The sequence below is a fragment of the Fundulus heteroclitus genome, unplaced genomic scaffold, assembly GCF_011125445.2.
Source record: "Fundulus heteroclitus isolate FHET01 unplaced genomic scaffold, MU-UCD_Fhet_4.1 scaffold_98, whole genome shotgun sequence".
In the NCBI taxonomy this organism is placed as follows: domain Eukaryota; kingdom Metazoa; phylum Chordata; class Actinopteri; order Cyprinodontiformes; family Fundulidae; genus Fundulus; species Fundulus heteroclitus.
The window spans coordinates 433,697-459,501 of record NW_023397450.1 but is presented as its reverse complement, the minus strand read 5'-3'; the positions used below and the strand labels follow the sequence as shown (position 1 = coordinate 459,501).

The 25,805-nt window shown below is 38.8% G+C and overlaps 3 protein-coding genes across 5 annotated transcripts in view; all 3 read left to right on the top strand.

Annotated features, from left to right (window-relative positions):
- The window catches only part of LOC105922913 (interferon-induced protein 44), a 46,763-nt gene extending 38,492 nt beyond the window's left edge, over positions 1-8,271 (top strand). Inside the window, exons 1-8 of one of the 3 annotated variants that reach the window (XM_036135003.1) lie at positions 3,563-3,630; positions 4,145-4,171; positions 4,380-4,413; positions 5,739-5,943; positions 6,176-6,331; positions 6,926-7,094; positions 7,196-7,296; positions 7,374-8,271. In XM_036135003.1, the coding sequence (XP_035990896.1) occupies positions 3,600-3,630; positions 4,145-4,171; positions 4,380-4,413; positions 5,739-5,943; positions 6,176-6,331; positions 6,926-7,094; positions 7,196-7,296; positions 7,374-7,535 (885 nt within the window). In that variant the 5' untranslated portion in view covers positions 3,563-3,599 and the 3' untranslated portion in view covers positions 7,536-8,271. Of the gene's footprint in view, positions 1-948; positions 1,328-3,562; positions 3,631-4,144; positions 4,172-4,379; positions 4,414-5,738; positions 5,944-6,175; positions 6,332-6,925; positions 7,095-7,195; positions 7,297-7,373 lie in introns of those variants that run through there. The other 2 variants (XM_036135002.1, XM_036135005.1) reach the window with 2 other exon arrangements.
- Positions 8,272-19,553: 11,282 nt separating this feature from the next.
- On the top strand, positions 19,554-22,540 carry LOC118562585 (interferon-induced protein 44-like). Its single transcript, XM_036135026.1, has 5 exons — positions 19,554-19,642; positions 19,886-19,912; positions 20,127-20,160; positions 22,304-22,499; positions 22,535-22,540. Exons 1-5 carry the CDS (start codon positions 19,612-19,614, stop codon positions 22,538-22,540), a joined length of 294 nt encoding a protein of 97 aa, XP_035990919.1. The 5' UTR covers positions 19,554-19,611.
- A 186-nt stretch (positions 22,541-22,726) lies between these two features.
- LOC110366654 (interferon-induced protein 44) lies at positions 22,727-24,005 on the top strand. Its single transcript, XM_036135035.1, has 4 exons — positions 22,727-22,891; positions 22,997-23,165; positions 23,282-23,382; positions 23,462-24,005. Exons 1-4 carry the CDS (start codon positions 22,805-22,807, stop codon positions 23,621-23,623), a joined length of 519 nt encoding a protein of 172 aa, XP_035990928.1. The 5' UTR covers positions 22,727-22,804; the 3' UTR covers positions 23,624-24,005.
- The last annotated feature ends 1,800 nt before the right edge of the window (positions 24,006-25,805 follow it).

The following is a 25,805-nucleotide window of genomic DNA, read 5'->3' as shown; positions in this document are numbered from 1 at the left end:
TGGATCTACTCGGCTGTTGTTTAAACACTGAATCTGGATCAAGTTCATATTTATGTGTTCATAAAGTCCATCTACTTAGATAGAAAACTGCTCTGATCTTCTTCCTGTTTCCCTGTCTTTTAGTTTTGGTTTGATACATCTATGAAAAAATGATTGCATCAGCAGAAGGAATTTTCTGGATCAGCTATTTCTCTGTGTTTTAGTATGAAACTCATCAATTCATTAAAGGACGAGGAAGCTCGAAGACATTTTATCCTGTGGTCTTCATCGACATGATGGGTCTGGAAGAGGGGAACAGCAGAGGAGTTCATGAAAATGACATCAAGCTGGCATTACAAGGACATGTGAAGGAGGGTCACAAGGTGTGACAGCTGCAAAAACCCATTCTGAAAAATCTACACCAATGAATGATGAATCCCTTAATACAAAAACCAGAATGGTGCTTGCTTGAAATAAAGTTCATGCTGTTTATTTTATGCTCTTTTCCAGTTCAACCCAGTTTTTCCACTAACTCAGCGTGACCTGGGCTACAGCCCGACTCCCTCTGCTGATGACAAAGTCCATGTGCTGGTCTGTGTGATCTCTGCCAACTCTCCACAGATTAAATCATCAGTTCTGGAGAAGATGAAGAACGTTAGAGAAAAAGCCAGTGAGCTGGGTGAGTTTACAGAGAATGATCTGGAAATAAACTTTAACTGCATTCTCTGTCGCTCACTTTAAAACTGAAAACAACACAATAAACATTTATTTGAGTTTCCTTTCCTGCAGGAATTCCTCAATTGGCCATAATGACTAACATTGATGGACTCTGCGGTGAAATTGAAAAAGACTTGAAAAATGTGTACAAGAGCAAGCGCCTGAAAAAAAAGGTGAGTTTGTCTCTGTTTGGTCAGATATATGAGACAAAAACATTTCAGACTGTAAATATGACTGATTTTCAATGTTTAGATGACAGACTTCAGTGCAGCAGTGGGAATCCCATTGAACTGCATCTTTCCTGTGAAGAACTACAGCCATGAAATCGACCTGAAAGATGATGTTGATACTCTGATCCTGAGTGCCCTGCGGAAAATGATCGACTTTGGAGACGACTTTATTGAAAAGATTTAAACAGAAATTTATAGGAAAAATTTTATAGGAGATTCAGTTACATTTACAGTGTTTCCTGAGGACAAAGTTACAGCTTCAGTAAATTTGTATTTAGTTAGGTCTTGCTGTTATTTGTGAATGTTACTCTTAAGGTAAAAAGAAATTCAGCATTTAGCAGAACAAAAATCATTGTTATTGTTTTTTTTTGTTTTTTTGTTTTTTGACTACAACCCAGTTTTAAAGTGAAACTTGGTTTAGGTCCAGATTAGATAGTAATGCAATTCCAGAAATAGATCCTCCCAACTTTAGATTTATGACTGAAATTAGGCAGATAAAAAGTTGGTTGTGTTTTAAGGTCATTTAATGTTATTAGAATGCAGAGTAACAGGACAATTTATAACCTTTTAATCAGGTGGTGAGATTTTAATATAAGAGGAACATTCAATGAACTATCAGGAGTTTGAATAAATCACTATAAATCAGTATCACTTATTATTCTTTTCTGTTTAGCAATTCTTGTTTTTGTTATTGAACTGGAAGACACTTTATCATCTTTGAAATTGCTGATATCTAAACAGCATAACACATTTTTTTAAAATGTTTTTGTTTGTTGTTATTATGGTCTATTTACTGACACAAAACAAAAATCTGTGTGTAAAGCTCTGTGTTCTAGTCCTCTAACTTACATGTGTTTCACCTTGTGAGTTTGAATTTTGACCTGATGTTTCTTACCCTCAGCTGTTTGGTCAATGTCATGTCAATCACAAATTTACAAATCCAGTCAGAGAACAGATTGGTTTGGTTGTTTGGGTTGTGCTCTTTTGAGCTGCAAGTCTTTGAAGAAGAGTGTATGTTGAAGAAGGGGACTCTGTCTGAATTCCTCCAATAAAGCCTCTTTACGTGGTAATTTCCATAATAGATTTGAGTCTCCTTTCCCACCAGTAGCGATATATATATATATATATATATATATATATATATATATATATATATATATATATATATATATATATAATTATGTATATATGTATGTATATATATATATATATATATAAAATTATGTATATATGTATGTATATATATATATATATATATATATATATATATATATATATATATATTTATGTATATATAATTATATATATATATATATATAGAGAGAGAGAGAGAGAGAGATAGAAATGCATATATAGATATGTATATATAGATATGTCGCTGGGCATTAGTTTGGATAACTTGGAACGCTTCTATTAACAGAGACCACTTACAAATATAAAAACTAGTCTTAGAAATGCATTGACACCTAACTGCTTTCAAACCTATACCCTAAGGTAGAAGGCACTGCTATCCAGCTCTTTAAAAGATAATAGTCCTTTGTGCTGAAACCAAACTGTTGATTCTATTCTATTAATTTATGTTGAATCAATAGATTTTTTTGTCTTTCATCATCAGCAGGTCGAACTGGTTGAACCTTTATGTTTTTTTTTTTTTTAGTTAGACCATGTTTTAATAAAGTATGTATTTATCATTTTCAGAAATTTTATTACCATCTAGCAATCTCCAGCTGTCAATGGGTGAGAGGCGTGGTACACCCTGGACAGGTCGCTAGGCAACACAGAGACAGAGAGGACAAACAGCCATTCAAATGTTGAATTTAGAACCTGGCCAGTTAACCTAAAAATCATGTTTTTGGACTGTAGGAGGAATCCAGAGTACCCAGAGAAAACCCATGCATGTACAGGGAGAACATGCAAACTCCATACAGAAACTTGAACCCAGGACCTTCTTGCTGCAAGGCAACAGCACAACCCACTGTTCCACTGTGCAGCCCAAATCACAGAACCCTGGTTTGTAATTTAGTAAGCACAGAAGTCATGAGCTGCAGAGGTTGTTGTTAATTCAGTCTTTACATTGTAAGCAGTTCATTTTTTTTTAGTTTTCTTTTTTTTCTATATATTGCATAAATAGTCAGTCTTACATATTCCCTCAATAGGCAAACTATCCCTGTTGGGAGAAAAAGTATATAATCTACATATAAGTACAGAACAGAACAAATAAAATGTGAAAGTAAGATTCATCAGAGGCTGTGTCTTTGATCACAGCTGCTGATATGTTAGTTTGTGAACCTTCCTGAAGATAAGAGGCTACAGACTCCGAGCCAAGTATACCTGAACAAGAACAACAGCAGTGAACAACTGTTTGAAATCTTTAAATCTTAATGAAACTTTAAGAAATGTCCTTAATCTAATTAAGTTGAAGTTTTGTTTTCATGAATTCTTCTGCGTGTCTTTTGTTCTAGCTGGGTTCAAATCCTTACAGACTCAATATTTTCTGTTGGGTCCTGTTTGTTTTATGACAGGAAATAATCTACATACAAGTACAGGACAAAAAAAATACAAAGTGAAAGTAAGATTCATCAGAGGCTGTGTCTTTGTTCAGAGCAGAGGGCGTTATTCAGAAGAGGAAACAGTAGCTGTTGGTTCACTTGAAAGCAGAGCAACAAAAGCACGATGTTTCAACGTTGGTCAAAGAAACCTGTAGGTGAGTGCATTTTACTTTTATGGAATTCATAAAAACTGTTCTAGGATATTTTATGTCAGCAGAAAAAAAGGTTTTAGTTATCTGTAAATCCTGTGGGGGGAAAAAGCCAAAGTCTTTCTTCATTTTTCTATCATATTGTTATTTTCTTTGTATTTATTTTTTGTGGCACTAGTGGCCTTTTAATAAAAGTAGTCTGACCCAGAGGGGGCTGACAGAGAGCAGGAAAAGATGCTAACCCTGTGCTACCAGTGTTTACAAATCCATAAAATTCATTATAAACAGCTGGATATTCAAACCCAACACTTCCTAATTTAGCAAATTGATGTTGAGACTGAGTTAAAAGTTAAAGTAAAGATTACAAATGTAGTTTGAATATGTCAGCATAGATTAAAAGATACTGTAAGAAAAGCTAACAACACTGTTTGTTTATACTTGTCTGTGCTTGACGTGATCGAATAAACGTTTTGGGACCAGTTTAATCAATGCTTCTTTGTTTTGTTTTTGGTATTCGCAGACGATCAGCCACAAGAGCCACCAGCTCGTGAGTGATTTCATTATTTTTTTCATCGAGTAGAAATATGTCACAGAACAGAGAGAGTGAAAGTAAAGTGAGGCACTTTCTGCTGACTTTATTCTGCTGTGATATGTGTGTTTCCGCTTGGTAAAATAATTGCACATCATAGTGAGGAATTTGGCATTTTGTTTCTGAAAATCGTTAAGTCAGAATAACAATTTATGTTTCTCTTCAGTTCTGGATGAACCATGGAGGGAATTACGCTGGGGGTGAGTTTACAGTAACAATGGCTGATCAGTAATGTCCGTTTACTGCTGCTGTTTTTATGATAAAAGGACGTACAATAACCTGATGTATTTTGATAACAGAAGATAAAGGTGTGGTGGGATCAAGTGTAGAAGTGCAAGGAAAAATAAGGCCAACAGAATTATAAAGTGCAGGTTTAGAAAATAAGTGTATTTGAACCGTTTGCATTGCTTTGTAATGCCTTAGACACAAACATAAAGAGAAAATATACTATGTAGTGCAAGACATCCTTGGTTACAATGTTCATGAGTGGAGCTGAAGGGTTCTCATCACAACAAATCCATTGGGATGCAATGCTTAAAATTTAAAATGATTAATAAAATCTCAATGAATTGTGTATAAGAAGCAATGGGATTTTGTGCAAATGTTTGTTTAAAGGGTTTGTGGATGGAAATGGTGTTGGTCAGAAAACGATGCATTTACGTAGCAAAAAACTCTGCTGCTCTGTGAAAATTTTGACGCAGACATTTAATTACAACCACGTTGAAATTAAAATTATGTGAAAATCCAACTGAACATTAAATGAAAACAATCCCAATTTTATCAAAACCTGAATGATAAAAGGTAATTACCAAATTCTAAACTAAATTTCCTGTCTCCTGACGAGGACCAGGAGACTGGGATTTATTTTAAAACTCCCTTATTGCTTTTTAATGTTTTTAATAGCCTTGTTGCAAAATATTCATCCAAAATCATTTTGGCGTGCCAAAGATGAGATGAGCAGATGGAGGTCAATTAATGCTTTCCCATATTTTCTGTACACAATATTCTTTGTATCATTTATGATCAGTGAACTGATTTTGACTGATATACAGCCAGCTTGTTGTAGCGGTTGCATTTGTTTTTCACCACATTCTTGTCAGTTGAATTGTACAGGTTAAAGGTGAGAAGGTGGTCTCAATGTTTACAACAGGAAAAACAGGCATCTTATAGACAAAATAACTCTTGAAAATCTTTTTTGTAAAAACAATACTTGGAGAATGTCACGTGTTTTGATCACAGCTGCTGATATGTTGGTTTGTGAACCTTCCTGAAGATAAGAGGCTACAGACTCCGAGCCAAGTATACCTGAACAAGAACAACAACCGTGAACAACTGTTTGAAAATCTTTAAATCTTAATGAAACTTTAAGAAATGTCTTTAATCTAATTAAGTTAAAATTTTGTTTTCATGAATTCTTCTGCATGTCTTTGGTTCTAGCTGGGTTCAGATCCTTAGGGACTCAATATTTTCTCTTGGGTCCTGTTGGTTTTAGGACAGAACTAACTGATCTACTTTCTGTCCCCAGAAACGTACAGGAGGATCGTCAATATGTGCAGGAATACAAGCCTGCACAGGATGACATCAAGTACCTTCGTGTCCTCTTGTACGGACCTGTCGGACATGGGAAGTCCAGTTTCATCAACTCTGTCAGTAACGTCATTCGAGGACGGATTTCCATTCCTGCTTTGGCCAGTGCCACCCTGGACGAAGCCAAGAGCTTCACCAGAAAGGTAGGAAAACTAAGATGTTTCCATGCAAATCGAGTCAATCCGCATTCATCTGGATCCACTCAGCTGCTGTTTGAACGTTCATGAAGTCTGTTTAGATGGAGATCAGCTCTCGCCTTCTTTCTGCTTTCTCTCCTTTAACTCTGGTTCTATGAGTCTTTAATGGATCGATTAGAAGAATCATTGCATTATCAACAGGAATTTTCTCCAGATGAACTTTTGTTTTGTGTTTCAGTTTGAAACTCACAAATTTAATAAAGGACGAGGAAACGAAAAGACAATTTACCCTGTGGTCTTCAACGACATCATGGGTCTGGAAGAGGAGAACAAAGGGGTTCATGAAAATGACATCAAGTTGGCTTTGAAAGGACACGTGAAGGAGGGACACAAGGTGGGACAGCGGCAAGAACCCTTTACTGGAAAATTTGCATGAATACATGAATGAATCCCCTGAGATTGAGATGGTGTTTGTTTAGAACTGGGGTCTGAAACCTACAACTAAATGAAAGAAATTATTTTCTTTCAAAAAAAAAAACATCAACGACTTTAGATATTTTAAATATAGATGTATAACATTATTATGTATAATAACAGCATTTTTTTAATTTTCGCATGACGCTAAAAGTAACGTATTCAGTTTTTAGATCAAATTCTTTTGGTTGTTTTAAACTATGTGCTTCTTTTTTAGGTCATTTTTAAAAATAACCATAAGGTAATAATAGAAAAACAAATTACACATTGACTTTGTTGGACTATTGTAAAGTTCCTTTATATTTCAGAATTTAAACTAGATATAAAATGCTGTTTCTTTAAACGATCATTGCATATTTCTCATAGAAAATATTTATCAAAACTTTTTTTTTTTTTCAAAAGGTAAGGTAACGTTTTTTTTTTAGCATTTGGTAAACATTGCTCTTTGGATTGTAAAGGTTGCAGAAGCCTGGTTTGAAATAAACTTCATGCTGTTTCTTTTGCTCTTTTCCAGTTCAACCCAGTTTCTTTACTAACTGAAGGTGACAAAGACTACAACCCGACCCCCTCTGCTGATGACAAAGTCCATGTGCTGGTCTGTGTGCTCTCTGCCAACGCTCCACAGATTAAATCATCAGTTCTGGAGAAGATGAAGAACGTCAGAGAAACAGCCAGTGAACTGGGTGATTTTAATGATCCGAGAAGAAATGTATCTGCATTCACTGTCACTTGCTTTAACCTTTTAAACTAAAAACAGCTCAAGAAATATTAACTTTTCTTGCAGGAATTCCTCAAATGGCCATGATGACGCACATCGATGAAGCTTGTGGTGAAACTGAGAAAGACCTGAAGAATGTGTACAAGAGCAGATACCTGAAGAAAAAAGTGAGTTTCAGTTAGTTTGGTCAGAGATATGAGACAAACATGTTTCAGACTGTAACTGACTGTTTTTTAATGTTCAGATGACAGACTTCAGTGCAGCAGTTGGAATCCCATTGAACTGCGTCTTCCCTGTGAAGAACTACAGCCATGAAATCGACCTGAACGATGATGTTGATACTCTGATCCTGAGCGCCCTGCGGAAAATTATCGACTTTGGAGACGACTTTATTGAAAAAAATTAAACAGAGATTTAGAGGAAACAATGAGGTGGAAGAGGTTCAGTTACATATTCTGTATATCTATAGGACAGTTAAAGCTTCATTAAGTTTGCATTAAGATAACTCTTTTTTTTTATCTAGCTGTGGAATTTAGAGGTAAAAGGAACTGTCAATTGTAGTTATTCTATCCTTCAATAAATGGATTTTACATTTTAAAGTAAAATTTGGGTTAAGATAATAGAGCAAAGTCTTAGCAGAAACAGCTCCTCCCAATGATAGATTTGCAAGTTAAATTAAGACCGAGGAAAAAAAATGGCTGTGTTGAAATTTTATTCATTGTCACTATAATCCAAGATAATGACAAGAAAAAGTATATTCTGTTGACAGAAATTGTTGTAAATCAGGAGTGTGAACTTTACCGTTTTTTTTTTCTTAGAAATATAAACATATCTTTGTTTGATTATGTCTCATTTAATGTTTTAATGTGACCCGTTTTTCATCCTTTTGATTTATCAAGTTTCCTCCACCTCTGTTTTCCTTGTAAAACAATTGCAGTTACCGTTTTTACAAAGGAGCTGTACAAATAATCTCACTTTGCTTTTTTTATACGCATCAATATTACATTGCATTGGTAGTTTGTATGTTAAACAATGTTAAGCATTCAGGAGTGTTTTTGATGTGACGCGTTTATTGATCTAAGAAGAAGATTCCATGTCCTGTCAGAAGTTTGAATAAACCTCATGAATTTGTGTGTCAGGAATGCAGTCATGTGAATTGTTGGTGGTTGTGTGGTGTATCGTCTCACCTTTCTACTGCAGGAAGCGACAGGTAGACGGCAGCCCCAGGTGTGTCCCATCCTGACCGATTAGGATTAGTACTCAAGGCATAGACCAGGCATTTCATCACGCCTCAACAGCTGTGCCTGTATCTTCTGACATAACTGCCAATAACTACTGAAACTAGTTGGTGCAGATCACCATTTTGGCGTGAGATTGGTTCCGAAGATGTGTTTTAACCTGGTGTGAGCATTGCAGAAACCCAACCGATGGACCATAATTTCATGCTTATGTATTATGTATTTCACAAACTACGGCTGAGTGACGTTGCTAAATGGAGTACCTTAGAGTTACAGAGTGCCAGCACATGCAAGAAGCTGTGCAAAACATTTATTTTTCAGGGGGTTTAGGCTCCAGCCCTAGTTACAAGGGTAGTGTGAGACACTGGAATGAACTGGAGATTTTAAAGAACACTTTTCCAGGTCTTTAAAAAAACTAAGTATAGAAGTGTGTGTGTACAGCAGCAGAAATTTGAAGAAATTGTTGTTGGTGTGTAGTGAAGGCTCCGGATACGTTATGAGAGGAGTGAAATAAATTTAAATGAACGATCCGACTTTATAAAAATGTATTCATTTATATACTTATTAATATGTAACAAAACATTTCTCTTTGTTAAACAGCATAAAGTATCTCAGCATGAAAACATGTATTTATTTACATATTTAATAATATGCCATACCTCATGTCTGTCTTTGTTAAATAGGATAAAGCAAACTATTTTAATATGAAATCATGTATTTATTTACGCATTAATATACAATGCCAATTAAAAGCATAAAACAAAGTATTTTAGCATGAAAACATGTTTTATGTGTGATAGCATCCCGTATCATAAACGCATCTGTGTCAATTGTAACAAACCAAACTGTGTGAAAATGACTTTGAAAAGCCCAGCAAACTTACAAGGAGGATTTCAGATTCCTGGGGGTTTAGTTTCACGGATAAAAGGTCCTGGTTTGAGGTAGGACTTTGGGAAAAAAAATTATAAATAAATTATATATACTGCTTTATAGTCCCATAGAGGGGAGCTGTGTCTCTGTTTTTATCTCATCTCTTTGGGAACAGTATGCTGCACTAAGAGATATCTCAGTAGAGAGCAGTTAGTAGTCTTACAGAAGCCTCATCTCCTCACTGCTTTAAACTGTGACCCAGCCCTTTGAAAAAACTTGAGAAAAAAACAGTCCTTTGTTCTGAAAGCAAGCAAATACATGTTGAATCAATGGATTTTTTGGATATCATGGTCGGCAGGTCTTAACTGGTAGAACAATTAGGATATTTACTTATTTTTGTCAGAGCATGTTTTAATAAAATATGCATTTATTAGATACCTCTGGTATATAATTTAGTTTCCACAGGAGCCATGAGTTGCAGAAGGTGTTGTTAATTCTGTCTTTAACACTTTTTGTGGTTAAATTTGATGTTTGATTCAACATATTACTGCAGTAGAGAGCGCACAGAAAGCGAAAGTAAAGGATTCATCAGAGATTGTATCTTTGTTCAGAGCAGAGGGCGTTGTTCAAAAGAGGAGACGGTACATCTTGGTTCACTTGAAAACAGGCCAATAAAAGCACAATGTTTCAACGTTGGTTCAAGAAACCTTCAGGTCAGTTCCTCTATTTTGCAGATGACTTTGCTACGTATTTGCAAGACTTTATTCCCAAAAGTTGTTGTAGTATATTTAATATGAGCAGAAAGCATTTTTGAGCAGATTGTAATTTTTTTCATTGCACTCGTGGCCTTTATATGAAAGTATATGACAGGAAGAGGGCTGAGAGAGGGCGTGGAGGCACGGCAACGGTCCACAGGATGGAGTCAAACACGACCGCGTAGAAGACTGTTACATGTCTTAGCAACGTGTCCAAATATGTTAAATTCATTATAAACAGCTGTATTGTTATTCCAACACTTCCTGATATAGCACATTTTATATCTTCTGCTCCTGATAATGAAACTGATTTAAAGGTAAAGATTTTAAATGTTTAATTGTGACAGCTCATATAAAAATGACAGCTAACAAAATACTTTTGTAATTTGTGAATAACTTGATTCTGTAAAATCTTTGGGACCAGTTTAAATATGTTTTTTTTATGTTTTTTTGCAGATCAGGTAAAATAGCCACCTGCTCGTGAGTGATTCCATTTTTTTTTTCCACCAAGCAGAAATATGTCACAGAACACATAAAAAGTGAAAGTAAAGTTAGACACTTTCTATTGTTTTAATCAGAATAATGTTTATCTTCAGTTCTGGAGGAACCGTGGAGGAAACTACACTGGGGGTGTGTTTACAGTAACACTGTTGCTGGCTCATCAGTAATGTCCTTTTACTGTATCTGCTTTTATGATAGAAGGACATATAACAATCCAAGGAGTTAAACACTGATATCCATCCATCCATTCATCTATCCATGGATGAAGTTAAAGATGTGGTGGCAAAGGAAAACAAAGTGCAATATAATTATAAAGTGAACGTTTAGAAAATGTTCTACAATTATATTTGAACAATTTGCATTGCTTTGTAAGACCTTAGACACAAGAGTATAAATAAAAGATTAATTAGGTATTGAGAGAATTACATGGTTACAATATTCTTTAATACCTTTGACGCAATGATGCCTCGAAGCTGCGCTCATGCGCAATCGCACAGCAAATCTATGCTGCACAGTAAATAAAATCTAAGATGAACTGTTAACAAAACAATAATAAACCAAGTTATTTTGTACCTGTCATGGATTAGTTTTGATTCGGCTTTGGTTTACCGTTATTCTCAGTTTTTCCACCTTCTTTGGGTTTTAGTTAGGTTTTGACTTTATTCATTGTTAATTTTTAGTTTCCTCCTTCCCTTTCACTCAGCCTTCACTTCACTCTCCTTGCAGTCAGTCACACCTGTTGGTAATTAATCAATCAGACACATTTCATCTGCTAGCCTTCCTATTTAAGCCTCCCTCTGCCTCACTCTAGTGCTGGTCCATCTTCTGTTATCACCCACTCCATGCCAGTCCTCGTTTTTGTCTTGGAAGATATGTTTCTGTTCTCTCGTTTAAGGTTAGTCCTGCCTGTTGCCTTGAAAGACTTTGTAGCCTGCTGTTGTCCCTGGAGAAGCTCTGTTCTGTGTCCTGGTGTCTCCCGAGAACTGCTAACCTGACTAGCCGCCCTATAGAAGCTCCACTCTGTGCACTGGTGTTGCTACAAGGCCTGCTAGCCAAGCAGCTCTATGCTTTCCTAGCCTCCTAGCTTTATGGACTCTTACTCCGGGCTGTCAGTTCCTGCCATCACCTACATCCCTGACCTTCTGCAGTCCTGAACCTCCGGTCTTCATCACTCACCACCCAGCATACTTCCTTCAATAAAAAACTCAAACTTTTAGTCCCGTGTGTGTGTCCTGAGTTCATCGATAAACAAACCTTGACAGTACCATTTTGCAACTCTGGTTAGACGGTGTTCCGCGGTCTCACTCTGTGAGCGCCAGGTGCTGATCGGACCACTCCACTGATTGGTGAGTGGGTCAGACTTCTTTATAGTTGGGCAGGTTGCGGTGTGCGTCTTTATTGTGGGCCCTGTTTCAGAAAAATGGTCAATCTACCCTGAGTAGAAAGCTGCTGCTCTGAGTAGTTCTACCTCACTGTCAGACTCAGCGTTTCAAGTTTTAGAACAGGTGATATCAGTCAGGTAACTAACACAGCGCCAGATCAACCATGAGTAGAACGTGAGCACGAGCATGAAAAAAGCCCTGATCAGTGGAATAGATAACGTGATTCACCATGGCAACCTGGAAGTGGCATTTCCCACAAGTGCCCGTCCGTCCGTCTTCTTCCGCTTATCCGGGGTCGGGTCGCGGGGGTAGCAGCTTCAGTAGGGAGGCCCAGACGTCCCTCTCCCCAGTCACTTGAGCCAGCTCCTCAGGAGGAATCCCAAGGCATTCCCAGGCAAGCCGGGAGACATAGTCCCTCCAGCGTGTCCTGGGTCTTCCCCTGGACCTCCTCCCGGTGGGACGTGCCCAGAACACCTCACCAGGGAGGCGTCCAAGAGGCATCCTGACCAGATGCCCGAGCCACCTCGACTGGCTCCTCTCGACGTGGAGGAGCAGCGGCTCTACTCTGAGTCCTCCCCGGATGACTGAGCTCCTCACCCTATCTCTAAGGGAGAGCCCAGACACACTACGGAGAAAACTCATTTCAGCCGCTTGTATCCGGGATCTCGTTCTTTCAGTCACGACCCAAAGCTCGTGACCATAGATGAGGGTAGGAACGTAGATCGACCGGTAAATCGAGAGCTTCGCCTTTTGGCTCAGCTCTTTCTTCACCACAACGGATCGGTACAGCGCCCGCTTCACAGCAGAAGCTGCACCAATCCGCCTGTCGATCTCCCACTCCATCTTCCCCTCATTCGTGAACAAGACCCCAAGATACTTGAACTCCTCCACTAGGGGCAGGACATCCTCCCCAACTCGGAGAAGGCACTCTACCCTTTTCCGGTTCAAGACCATGGTCTCGGATTTGGAGCACTGATTTTCATCCCGGCCGCTTTGCACTCGGCTGCGAACCGCTCCAGTGAGAGCTGTAGATCACGCCCTGATGAAGCATATAGGACCACGTCATCCGCAAATAGCAGAGACGCAATCCTAAGGCCACCAAAACGGATCCCCTCAACACCTTGGCTGCACCTAGAAATTCTGTCCATAAAAGTTATGAACAGAATCGGTGACAAAGGGCAACCTTGGCGAAGTCCAACTCGCACCGGAAACGAGTACGATTTACTGCCGGCAATGCGGACCAGACTCTGACACCGGTCGTACAGCGACCTGACAGCCCTTATTAAAGGGTCCGGTACTCCATACTCCCGGAGTACCCCCCACAGGATCCCTCGGGGGACACGGTCGAATGCTTTCTCCAGATCCACAAAGCACATGTAGACTGGTTGGGCAAACTCCCATGCCCCCTCAAGAATCCTGCTGAGGGTGTAGAGCTGGTCCAGTGTTCCACGGCCAGGACGAAAACCACACAGCTCTTCCTGAATCCGAGATTCGACTATCCGACGGACCCTCCTTTCCAGAACCCCCGAATAGACCTTACCAGGGAGGCTTAAGAGTGTGATTCCTCTGTAGTTGGAACACACCCTCCGGTCCCCCTTTTTAAATAGGGGGACCACCACCCCAGTCTGCCAATCCACGCAATGCTGCAGAGCCGCGTTAACCAACACAGCCCCACAACATCCAGAGCCTTAAGGTACTCAGGGCGAATCTCATCCACCCCCGGGGCCCTGCCACAGAGGAGCTTTTTAATAACCTCGGCAACCTCAGCACCAGAGATGGGAGAACCCGACCCAGAGTCCTCAGGCTCTGCTTCCTCAATGGAAGACGTGTTGGTGGGATTAAGGAGGTCTTCAAAGTATTCCGCCCACCGACGCACGACGTCCCGAGTCGAGGTCAGCAGCACACCACCCCCACTGTAAACAGTGTTGGTACTGCACTGCTTCCCCCTCCTGAGACGCCGGATAGTGGACCAGAATCGCTTCGATTCTGGTCCACTATCCAGATTTCCCACAAGTGGAATTAGAAATCTTTAATGAATATTAAACTATAAGATACAATACTGTTACTGTAGAAAAAGCGAGTTGGTGGTAGAGAATAGCTGAAAAGTCAATGCATGAGCGACATGAGAGTTTTTTGAGAGAAAATTACATTTGCTTTCTCAAACTTTACTTATTCAACACAAAGGAGGGAGTGGGAGGGGGGTGCGCATTGATTTTAGGCATTGAAAGGACATAATAGCAAATCATGATGAAGTGTAAAAAATACAGTTTAATCGAGTAAGGTTAAGTTATAAGCTTTTCTTATATTTAACCATTCTAAATTCAATTCAATTATATTCAATTTTAATTATATAGCGCCAAATCATGAAACATGTCATCTCAAGGCACTTTCAAGTTCAATCATATTATACAGATTGGGTCAGATTATACAGATTGGGTCAGATTATACAGATTGGTCAAAAAATGTCCTATATAAGGAAACCAGTTGATTGCATCAAAGTCCCGACAAGCAGCATTCACTCCTGGGGAAGCGTAGAGCCACAGGGAGAGTCGTCTGCATTGTACATGGCTTTGCTGCAATCCCTCATACTGAGCAAGCATGAAGCGACAGTGGGAAGAAAAACCTCCGGCAGAACCGGGCTCAGTATGAACGGTCATCTGCCTCGACCGACTGGGGTTACGGAAGACAGAGCAGAGACACAACAAGAGAGACAAAAAAGCACAGAAGCACACATTGATCTAGTAATCTGTTCTACATTAGATGGTAGTAGCGGGTGAGCTGTCTTCTCTGGATGATGTCACAGTTAACAGAACGCCAGACCAGGTGTACCTACTATGAAGAAAAAGAGAGAGAGCAAAAAGTTAAAAGCTGAAATGACGACAGTCATTTCAATGTAATACAATGCAAAACTGGAGAACAGTAGACTGAAGAACAGTAGAAATCAGTAGAGTGAGAAAATTAGACCCTGATGTCCTCCAGCAGCCTAGGCCTATCACAGCACAACTATAGAGATAGCTCAGGGTATGAGCCACTCTAACTATAAGCTTTGTCAAAAAGGAAAGTTTTAACATTAGTCTTAAAAATAGATAGGGTGTCTGCCTCACGGACCAAAACTGGGAGTTGGTTCCACAGGAGAGGAGCCTGATAGCTAAAGGATCTGCCTCCCATTCTACTTTTAGAGACTCTAGGAACCACCAGCAGACCTGCAGCCTGAGAGCGAAGTGCTCTGTTAGGAACATACGGGGTAATCAGAGCTCTGATATATGATGGAGCTTGATTATTAAGGGCTTTATACGTTAGAAGGAGAATTTTAAATTATATTCTTGATTTAACAGGAAGCCAATGAAGGGAAGCTAAAATTGGAGAAATATGATCACTCTTGTTGATTTTCATCAGAACTCTTGCCGCAGCATTTTGAATCAGCTGAAGACTTCGAACTGCATTTTGTGTACTTCCTGATAGTAAAGAATTACAATAGTCCAGCCTTGAAGTAACAAATGCATGGACTAGTTTTTCAGCATCACTCCTGGACAGAATGTTTCTAATTTTGGCGATATTCCGGAGGTGAAAAAAGGAAACTCTGGAAACCTGTTTAATATGGGATTTAAATGACATGTCTTGGTCGAAAACAACACCAAGATTTTTAACTTTATTACCAGAGGCCAAGTTAATGCCATCCAAATTAAGTGATTGATTAAGAACTTTATTTTTTGAAGACTCTGGCCCAAAGATTACAACTTCTGTCTTGTCAGAATTTAAATGCAGGAAATTTAAAGTCATCCAGCTTTTGATGTCATCAAGACATGACTGCAGTCGAAGTAACTGATTGGATTCATCAGGATTTATGGATAAATATAGCTGAGTGTCATCAGCATAACAGTGGAAATTAATCCCATGCTGTCTGATAATTTTGCCAATCGGAAGCATATATATAGTAAATAGAATTGGTCCAAGGACTGAACCCTGTGGTACTCCACAAGTGACCCTAGAGTTTGAGGAAGATTTATTATTAACATGAACAAACTGGAATCTGTCCGACAGATAAAATTTAAACCAGCCTAATGCTTTTCCCTTAATCCCTACAGTATGCTCAAGTCTTTGTAGGAGAATATTGTGATCAACTGTATCAAATGCAGCACTGAGATCTAACAGGACAAGTATAGACACAAGTCCATTATCTGAGGCCATGAGAATATCATTGGTGACCTTCACCAGAGCTGTTTCAGTGCTATGATGAGCTCTGAAGCCTGACTGAAACTCCTCAAGTAGGTCATTACTTTGTAAATGTTCACATAGTTGATTAGCAACTACTTTCTCAAGAATTTTAGATAAGAAAAGAAGATTAGATATAGGTCTGTAATTTACTAACTCATCTTGATCAAGAGATGGTTTCTTAAGTAAAGGTTTAATAACAGCTACTTTAAAAGCCTGTGGTACATATCCATTTACCAAGGATAGATTAATCATGTCTAAAATAGGACCACTGATCAGAGGGAATACCTCCTTAAACAACTTGGTTGGGATTGGGTCTGACATACAGGTAGAAGGTTTAGATGAAGCTAAAATTTTAGATAGCTCAGAAAGCTCTACTGCTTTTAAACAGTTCAGACACTGCGCAGGTTCTAAGGATTCCTCCAATGCTGCCTCACTTACTGAGGACGAGGTAATCATGTTTGGGAGGATGCCAATTATTTTATTTTTAATGGCATCAATTTTATTTATGAAGAATCCCATAAAATCATTACTGCTAAGAGCTAAGGGAATGGATGGATCAACAGAGCTGTGGCTCTGGGTAAGTTTGGCGACTGTACTGAAGAGAAATCTAGGATTATTCTTATTCTCCTCAATTAATGATGAAAAGTATGCTGCTCTAACTCTGCGAAGGGTCTTGTTATACAACAATAGACTGTTCTTCCAGATTAGGTAGGATTCCTCTTGGTGTGTAGAGCGCCATTTTCTCTTCAATTTCCTAACATTGTGCTTCAAGGAACGCAGCTCTGAATTAAACCAAGGAGCCAGCTTCCTGTGAATAATCACCTTCTTTTTCAAGGGAGCTACATTGTCTAATGCAGAACGCAATGACGAAGTCATACCGTTTACAAAGACATCTATTTGTGAATTGGAAGAAACAACATTGCTGCCATCTACAGGGCATTTCTGCAATACGGAGGATATTAAAAAGGGGACAGACTCTTTAAGTTTTGATACAGCATTATCCGATAAATATCTACTGTAATGGAACCCTCTTTTGGGGGTGGAGAACTCAGTTAGATTAAACTCAAATGTTATTAAAAATGATCAGATAGGACAGGATTGTGAGGAAATACTGTTAATTCTTCACAATCAATGCCATATGTCAGCACAAGGTCTAAAGTATGGAGCCAAGAGTGTGTCGGTTTATGCACATTTTGAGCAAAACCAATTGAATCTAGGATGGTTTTAAAGGCTACACTAAGGTTATCACATTCTGTGTCAACATGGATGTTAAAATCACCCACTATAATAGCCTTATCAGTATTTAACACCAAATCAGATAAGAAATCTGACAACTCATCCAAAAACTGAGTGTAAGGGCCTGGTGGACGATACAAAACAACAAACAGAAGAGGTTTTATTGCTTTGCAGTTTGGATGAGGGAAACTGAGGGTTAAATGTTCAAAAGAACTGTAGTTATTAATTGGCCTGGGACTAATTAATAAATCAGACTGAAAGATGGTTGCCACTCCTCCTCCTCTTCCCACAGATCTGGGAATGTGGAAATTTGAATAATTGGAGGGAGTTGACTCATTTATACTAACGTAGTCCTCTTATAGCCAGGTTTCTGTGAGACAAAACAAATCAATCTGTTTATCAGAAATCAATTCGTTAACTAACAAAGTCTTTGGAGGGAGAGACCTTATATTTAATAGACCACATTTAATTGTTTTATTTTTAGGTTCAAGGTGAACTGTGTTGATTTTTATTAGGTTTTTATGATTTGTTCCTTTTAGATAAGTTTTTGATCTGTTAAGTTTTGGCCGTGGGAAAGACACCGTCTCAATAGGATAATGGATGGGTAACAGTACAGAAGCTGCAGAGAGGTGTGTTAAACTACGGCTGTGCTTCCTGGTCTGGACCCTGGGTTGTCAGCATTTAGGAGGACTAATAAATCCGGCCAGATTCCTAGAAAGAAGAGCTGCACCATCCAAAGTAGGATGGATGCCGTCTCTCCGGATCAGACCAGGTTTTCCCCAGAAAGTTCTCCAGTTATCAATGTAGCCCACGTCGTTTTCAGGACACCACCTAGACAACCAGCGGTTGAATGATGAGAAGCAGCTATACATGTCATCACTGGTCAAATCAGGCAGGGGACCAGAGAAAATTACGGAGTCCGACATTGCTTTAGCAAACTCACACACCGAAGCAACACCAACTTTAGTGACCTCTGATCGGCGTGATCGGGTGTCATTACCGACAGCGTGAATAACAATCTTACTGTATTTACGCTTATCCTTAGCCAGCAGTTTTAGTTAAGATTCTATGTCGCCCGTTCTGGCCCCTGGCAGGCATTTAACTATGGTCTCTGGTGTCTCTAGTGCCACGTTTCTGACTATTGAGCTCCCAATAATCAGGGTCGGCTTCTCAGCGGGTGTGTCGCTGAGTGGGGAAAATTTGTTTGAAACGCAGACGGGTTTGGGGAGTGTTGGCCTAGTGGTTAGAGCAGCGCGCTTGCTCTCAGAGAAGGATGCAGGTACCCGGTTCGATCCCCAGCGCCTGCACTCTGGCTCCCTGAGCAAGACCCTTAACCCCAGATTGCTCCCCGGGCGCCGCACATGGCAGCCCACTGCTCCCCAAGGGGATGGGTTAAAAGCAGAGAACAAATTTTGTTGTAATGTATGTTTCAATGACAACAAAGATGATACTACTATTATTACTATTACATAACAAAAGAAAAAAAAAACATAGAAAATTCGATGAACAAAAAGTCCCTTTCTTTCGATTATTTACAATAAAGAAAATTTTAAGAAATTTTTATAAACTTAAAATCCATGTTTTACAGAGCTTAAATGGACAATCAAATGCTACTTTGACGGCCTTATGGATACACGAAAGAGAACATTGGAGAAAATAGTGACCACTGCCAGTAAATTGCTGGGGATTAGTTTGGATAACTTAGAACACATTTACGGAGAGAGATTTCATTATAAAGTAAAAAGAAATCTTGCTGATCAAAAGCAGCCACTCCTTACGGATTCTAAAGTCAGGTAGAAAGTATCACTACCCAAACATTAGAGAAAATAGAAAAAAAAACAGTCCTTTTTTTGTTTTTGTCTTTCATAGTAAGCAGGTCTGAACTGGTAGAACCTTTATATTTCTTTAATTAGAGCACGTTTGACCAAATTACTAAATTTTTAGATAACCCTGGTATGTAATTTAGTATGGACACAAGCCATGAGCTGCAGAGGGTGATGTTGTCAGTTCTGTCTTTTCATTGTCAGCGCTTAAATGTGTTTGATAGAGACTGTTTCTTACTTGATTATATTTTGTTGAGTGTTAAAAGTATCAGTAAATAGCTAGTCTCATGCATTGACTCGGTGAGAAAAAATGTCAATATTGGGACAAAAAAGTTTCTAATCTACACATAATGGCAGCACAGGGCTCACAGAAAGTGAAAGTAAGAGATTCATCAGAGGGCGTTATTCAACAGAAGACATTCTAGCTGTTCGTTCACTTGAAAACAGAGCAGTAAACACAGAATGTTTCAAGGCTTGTTCAAGCAACCTTTCGGTGAGTTACATTATACAGATCTAATACACTTTCTAATGGAGCAAATTTACTATCCTCTGCAACTGATGCGAAAACTGATTTGAAAGTGAAAGCCGATATTTCAAATGTTGTTTAAAGGCATCAGCTTAGATTAAAAAAAAAGCTAACAGCACTTTGTGGTTATACTTTTCAATGTTTTTCTGACTGGATTGAGGGAAATCTTTTTGGACTGATGTTTTTTCTGTTTATTTTTATTTTTTTCAGAAGTCAAAGAATATGAGCCGTCTGCTCGTGAGTGATTACATTTTTCTTTCACCAAGTACAAGTACATTACAGGAAACTGAAAGGGGAAGTGAAGTAGTGCACTTACTGGTGACTGTGTTCTGCTGTGATATATGTGTTTCCACCTGGTAAAAAAGCTGGACAGCATAGGAGGAATTTGGCATTTTGTTTTTGAAAATGTTTTAGTCATCTTTGCAGAAACATAATTAATGTTTCTCTTCAGTTCTGGATCGACCGTGGAGAGAACTGTACTGGGGGTGAGTTTACAGTAGAACTGCCAATGGCTGTTCAATATGTTCTACAAGTGTATTTGAACTATTTGCATTTCATTTAGACAAACACAATAAATAAATAAATAAATGAATTTTGAAGTGAGAGACATCCATGGATATATTGTTTATGAGTAGATTGTCATAACAGAAAAGTATGCTGTGGGACAGAAGAGCTCTACTATGCAATACTCAAAATCTGAAGTGGTTAATAAAACTGTCAGTAAACAGTCAATAAGAAGCAACGGGATTTTGTGTAGAACGTTTTAAAGTGGTGGTGGATGGAAATAGCGCAGTTCAGATACATTTAGATCTAACAAACTATCATATTGGAGAAAAGGAACAATTATTAAATGAAACCTTGCCTAATTTTTAATACAACCTGTAACCTGAATAATAAAACAAAAAGCAAATCTGCTATTAAAAAGAAATGTAAAAATGAAAAAGCTGAAACAATCTGGTTGTATAAGTGTACACACCTTTAAACCAATACTTTGTTCCACCATTCAGTCCTCTTGGGTACTGGTCTAACATAAGTTGCAGAAAATTCGGGTCATGAAAACAGCAAACAGGCTTTAATTGAACTCATCTGGACTTTTGCTCAGTTTTCAGTTGAACTAACAAAGAGTTACAAAGAGTTTTCATCCATTCTGGCAGCTCACACTTGAGCAACCTGCAGTTGCAGTGATGCTGATAGTTGTTGATTTGCATTTGACTTGGAATGTGCCTATGAGGATGTGGCTCCATGTGCAGCAATGCCTCCTGGATAGATATAGAAATCTTTACAGAAAAACTGAGGGAAAGTCCGATTACCTACAATTTAAGCCTGCTTGCAACTGCAAATAAAGCTCAGCAATCCTTTTGGGATTATTTGACATTTTTCCCTGGCTAAAGCCGCTGTTTGTAGTAATATTACAAAGGAGCTATGTGACCATCAATTTGCTAAAGTATCATTAGGGAAAAGGTACAAAACTCCAAACAGTACAGTCATCAACAACTGGAGGAAATATGAAACAATAACACAAACAGCTAGATCTGAACATTTTTCTATAACTGATGAAAAGACGAGAGTAACTACGTGAGGGAGGCTTCCAACACTGACGTACGATTAGACCTAAACCTTCAAAAACCAGCGCAAAGATCCTGATCCCTTCCATCTTTTGACAAAACACAAAACCTTCTTTCAGTCTTAGAGTCTTTCTACAAGGACCAGAAGAAGAGCCTTCATAAGTCTAATATTAAGGTCCATTATCTTTCAGGATGGATTTTGACATTCTCTTATCGCCTTTTAAAATTTGAAGTGGCTTTGCTGCAAAGTGTTTATCTGAAATGTTTGTGTACCAGACCCCTCAGGTCGGCAGGTGCAGGTATATTAATGACTTTCTGCACTTTCTGTAAACAACATTCTTTTTAATAGATTTCAATACCGGTCAATAAAGTTTAACTGATGTATAACCAGAATTTTGCTGGAGTTATGCTCTCATTATTTGTTCACTGTGTTGTTTTTTTAGGTGGAATGGTAGAGGTTAAATGTGAGATCTTCCTGATTGTTAACATCAGAAAAAAAATGCATTTTAACAGGTGTTTGGACTCTTTAGTTTGACTACAGGCTAAGAGGAACAGAGTCCATATTACATATATAGATAAAATGACCATTGCAGAACTCTTCATAAAAAAATGGGAGAATTTGACGTATTTTGATCATAGCGGCTGATGTGTTAGTTAGGGAATGTGTCTCTTGGTTCGAACTATCCTGAAGAAAAGAGGCTAGAGAATCAAAACCAAGTATTGCTGAACACCAACCTGCATCTAGAGTTACAGTGAGAGAGGTTCTCAGAAGCCCTGAAAACAGCTGTGGCTGAATCAAGTTATCTCACTCTGACAGTTTAGTTTAGCCTCTTCTTACCCGGAAAATAACACAACTGTCTAAATCTTTAAATGTTAGGGAAACTTTTACCAACATCTTTATTAAAATAAATTGAAGATATTGTGAAATGAAGTCTTTTCGTTTTCTTAAATTCTTCTGCAGGTTTTTGGTTCTATCTGGGTTCAGATTCTTACAGACTCGATATTTTCTGTTGGGTCCTGTTTGTTTTAGGACAGAACTAACGGATGTACTTTCTGTTCCCAGAAACGTACAGGAGGATCGTCAGTATGTGCAGGAATACAAGCCTGCACAAGATGACATCAGGTACCTTCGAGTCCTCCTGTACGGACCTGTTGGTGCTGGGAGGTCCAGTTTCATCAACTCTGTCAGTAACGTCATGCGAGGACGGATGTCGACTCCTGCTTTGGCCTGTGCCGGTTTTCTCCCCTTTACCAAAACGGTGAGAAAACTAAGACGTTTCTGTGCATCTTCCAGAAATAGAGTCAGTGTTGCATTGATCTGAATTTGTTGTTTGAATTTGTGTTTATAAAGTATGTCTGCTAAAATGGAGATCAGCTCCAACCTTCTTTCTGCTTCCTGTCTGTCAGTTTTGGTTCGATAGATCTATCCAAAAAAAATCACTGCTTCAGTAACAGTAATTTTCTCTGGATCCATTTTTTTTCTGTGTTTCAGTATGAAACTCATAAATTCATTAAAGGACAAGGAAGCTCAAAGACGTTTTATCCTGTGGTCTTTACTGACACCATGGGTCTGGAAGAGGGGAGCAGCAAAGGAGTTCATGTAGACGACATCAAGCTGGCTTTGAAAGGACACGTGAAGGAAGGTTACAAGGTGCAGCCTAAAAAAGTGATTGAATGAATGATTCCTCTAAAATAACGACCAGATTGGTGTTGCTTTTAGAATAAAGTTCATGTTGTTTCTTTTGCTCTTTTCCAGTTCAACCCAGTTTCTCCACTAACTGAAGGTCACCCAGACTACAACCCGAACCCCTCCGCTGATGACAAAGTCCACGTGCTGGTCTGTGTGATGTCTGCCCACAGTTCACAGATTAGACCATCAGTTCTGGAGAAGATAAAGAAGGTCAGAGAAACAGCCAGTGAGCTGGGTGAGTTTACAGAGGGATCTAGAAAAAAACCTTCATCTGCATTTACCGACACTTGCTTTAACCTTTTAAACTGAAAACGGCTAAAAAAATATTAACTTGAGTCTCTTTTCCTGCAGGAATTCCTCAAATGGCCATGATGACGCTCATCGATGAAGCTTGTGGTGAAATCGAGAAAGACCTGAAGAATGTGTACAAGAGCAGATACCTAAAAACAAAGGTGAGTTTCAGACCATTTGGTCAGAGATATAAGACAAACATGTTTCAGACTGTAACTATGACTGGTTTTCAATGTTCAGATGAAAGACTTCAGTGCATCAGTGGGAATCCCATTGAACTGCATCTTTCCTGTGAAGAACTACAGCGATGAAATCGACCTGAAAGATGATGTTGATACTCTGATCCTGAGCGCCCTGCGGAAAATTATCGACTTTGGAGACAATTTTATTGAAAAGAATTAAACAGATTTAGAGGAAACGATGAGGTGGAAGAGGTTCAGTTAATATGCTCTATATCAATAGGACATTTAAAGGTACATTAATTTTGTGTTAAGTTTGGCATTTTTGTTTTTTGGAATCTAGTTTTGGATTTAGAGGTAAAGGGAACTTTTAGCAGAAAAAAAACTTTCAGCTGTAGTTATTCTATCCTTGAATAAAAACTAGATTTCATGTTTTAAAGTGAAACTTGTTTTAGGTCAAGATAGCAGTGCAAAGTACTACAAGAAATGGTTCCTCCCAACTTTAGATTTACGAGGGATATAAGGACAGAGGAAAAAGTTGTCTGTGTAGCAAGGAGTCAATAAAATAGCAAGGTATCGTTTAATGTCATTAAAATGCAAAATAATAGGGGAAAATGTATAATCTTTTGAAAAGGGAGAGATTTCTTTTCATCAATCGGGAAAATTTGCTTTTTTTTTTTTTTTTCAGAAATTTAAACATTTCTTTAATATGTATTATTATCTGTTGTCATGATGCAGCCTGAAGGCTGCATTCTGAACATTTTCAATTCAATTGAATTCAATTTTATTTATATAGCGCCAATTCATGAAACATGTCATCTCGAGGCACTTTACAAAGTGGACGCGTATGCGCCCCGGAAAACAAAACTTGCCAAATCCGGTCGGGAGAAGGGCGAAAACATCGTTTCCACCAACAAAAGCCTTCAGAGCTGTTCTCTGATGTTCTTTTAATGAAACAATATTAGGTAGATTGGACAACACGGAAGAAATAACAGCATCAATGTTAACGCTTGCTTCCTCGACGAGCCGCCATTGCTATCAAAACAGTCTCACGTCATGGTCGCTTCTCCACTACGTCACATCTATGAAATGCCAGCCCTGCGTCCTGATTGGCTAGACAATAAAATTGGTTGGAGAAATCACTTTCTATGGAAGATGTCCCAGATGTATGTGAGTGGAGCTAGGCGGAGCAACATACGTCTGGCATGAGTCAGGTTAATGAGGGATAGGCATGACAGAAAATCATTGTTATATTATTGTATTTTACTTTGTTTAACCTGGTAAAATCCCATTGAGTTTAGAAATATATTTGTTGTAATGTGAATATAGCCAATGCTTTAAATAGTAAGAAAACATTAAGTGGGTTTTTAATTGATGTTTTCACAAGAACCAGTGTCAGTTCAGGGAATAGACGTAGTGCTGCACCAGGTCCTGCTGGCATGGAGGTGGTGAACAGCAGCAATATGGAGTCAGAGCAGGAACCTTCAGGAACCTTAAGACCATAAACACACCTGCAGGTTTCAAGGTTCTGCAGGTGGAGGCGTGGCCTGAGATGGTATGAGATTCCCGGCCTGAGTTATTGTCCCAGTCCGCTGATGGTCATGTCAGATGCGACAGCAGAGTAGAGATCCAGTCGTTGGAGGTAATAATAAGAACTAATTAAAATAAAGTAATAAACCATAGGTCTATCCACATTTACTCAGCCTCTCCCCCATTGACCGCTGGATACAGACACCAGCCCCCCTGCGCAGTGAGACGTCTTCAGCGCCCCTCCCTACTCCCAGCGTCTCCACAGCGTCTCTTTAACAGTATAGTAAAATAGTTTTTTTCACGATGATTTAACGTCTTTACAGCCTACAGTCAGTGTAGGGGGCGTTTATTAACCAGCTTTGTTTATTTACAAGCATGCCACAATGTTTAGGATCAGGTTTGGTATTTTACGCCTTGGCGTATTAAAATTAATAGCGCGTCCCGCTCGCTGCGTGTTTTCCCCACTGAAATGATTCTGCTGCTGTTATTCTAACAGTCAATGTTTGTTCACATGCAGAGACTCTCTGTCCTTCTTCTGTCTTCAGATCAGAATATGAATATTCAGAATATGCTGCGCCAGTTCTGTTCCAGCTTTGGAGCGTGTTCATATTTTCATGTTACCTCCTATAACTGAATTGTTCATTAGCATTTGATCTAAATATTAATGAAGGAACTCAGACAAGTTTGTTCTCTGTTGCTCTGATCCTGGTTTACTTTGAACAAACTAATCACTTCGTAGCTGTTTTAATAAGTACAAACCTTTTGAAAACCAGGCTCTTGATGTCTCACCCTGAACCCTCTGTTAAATCTTAACATTTCAAATCTGACAGAAGGGGGCGCTGTTGCAACACCAGTAAAAAAGAGAATGAAAGGCA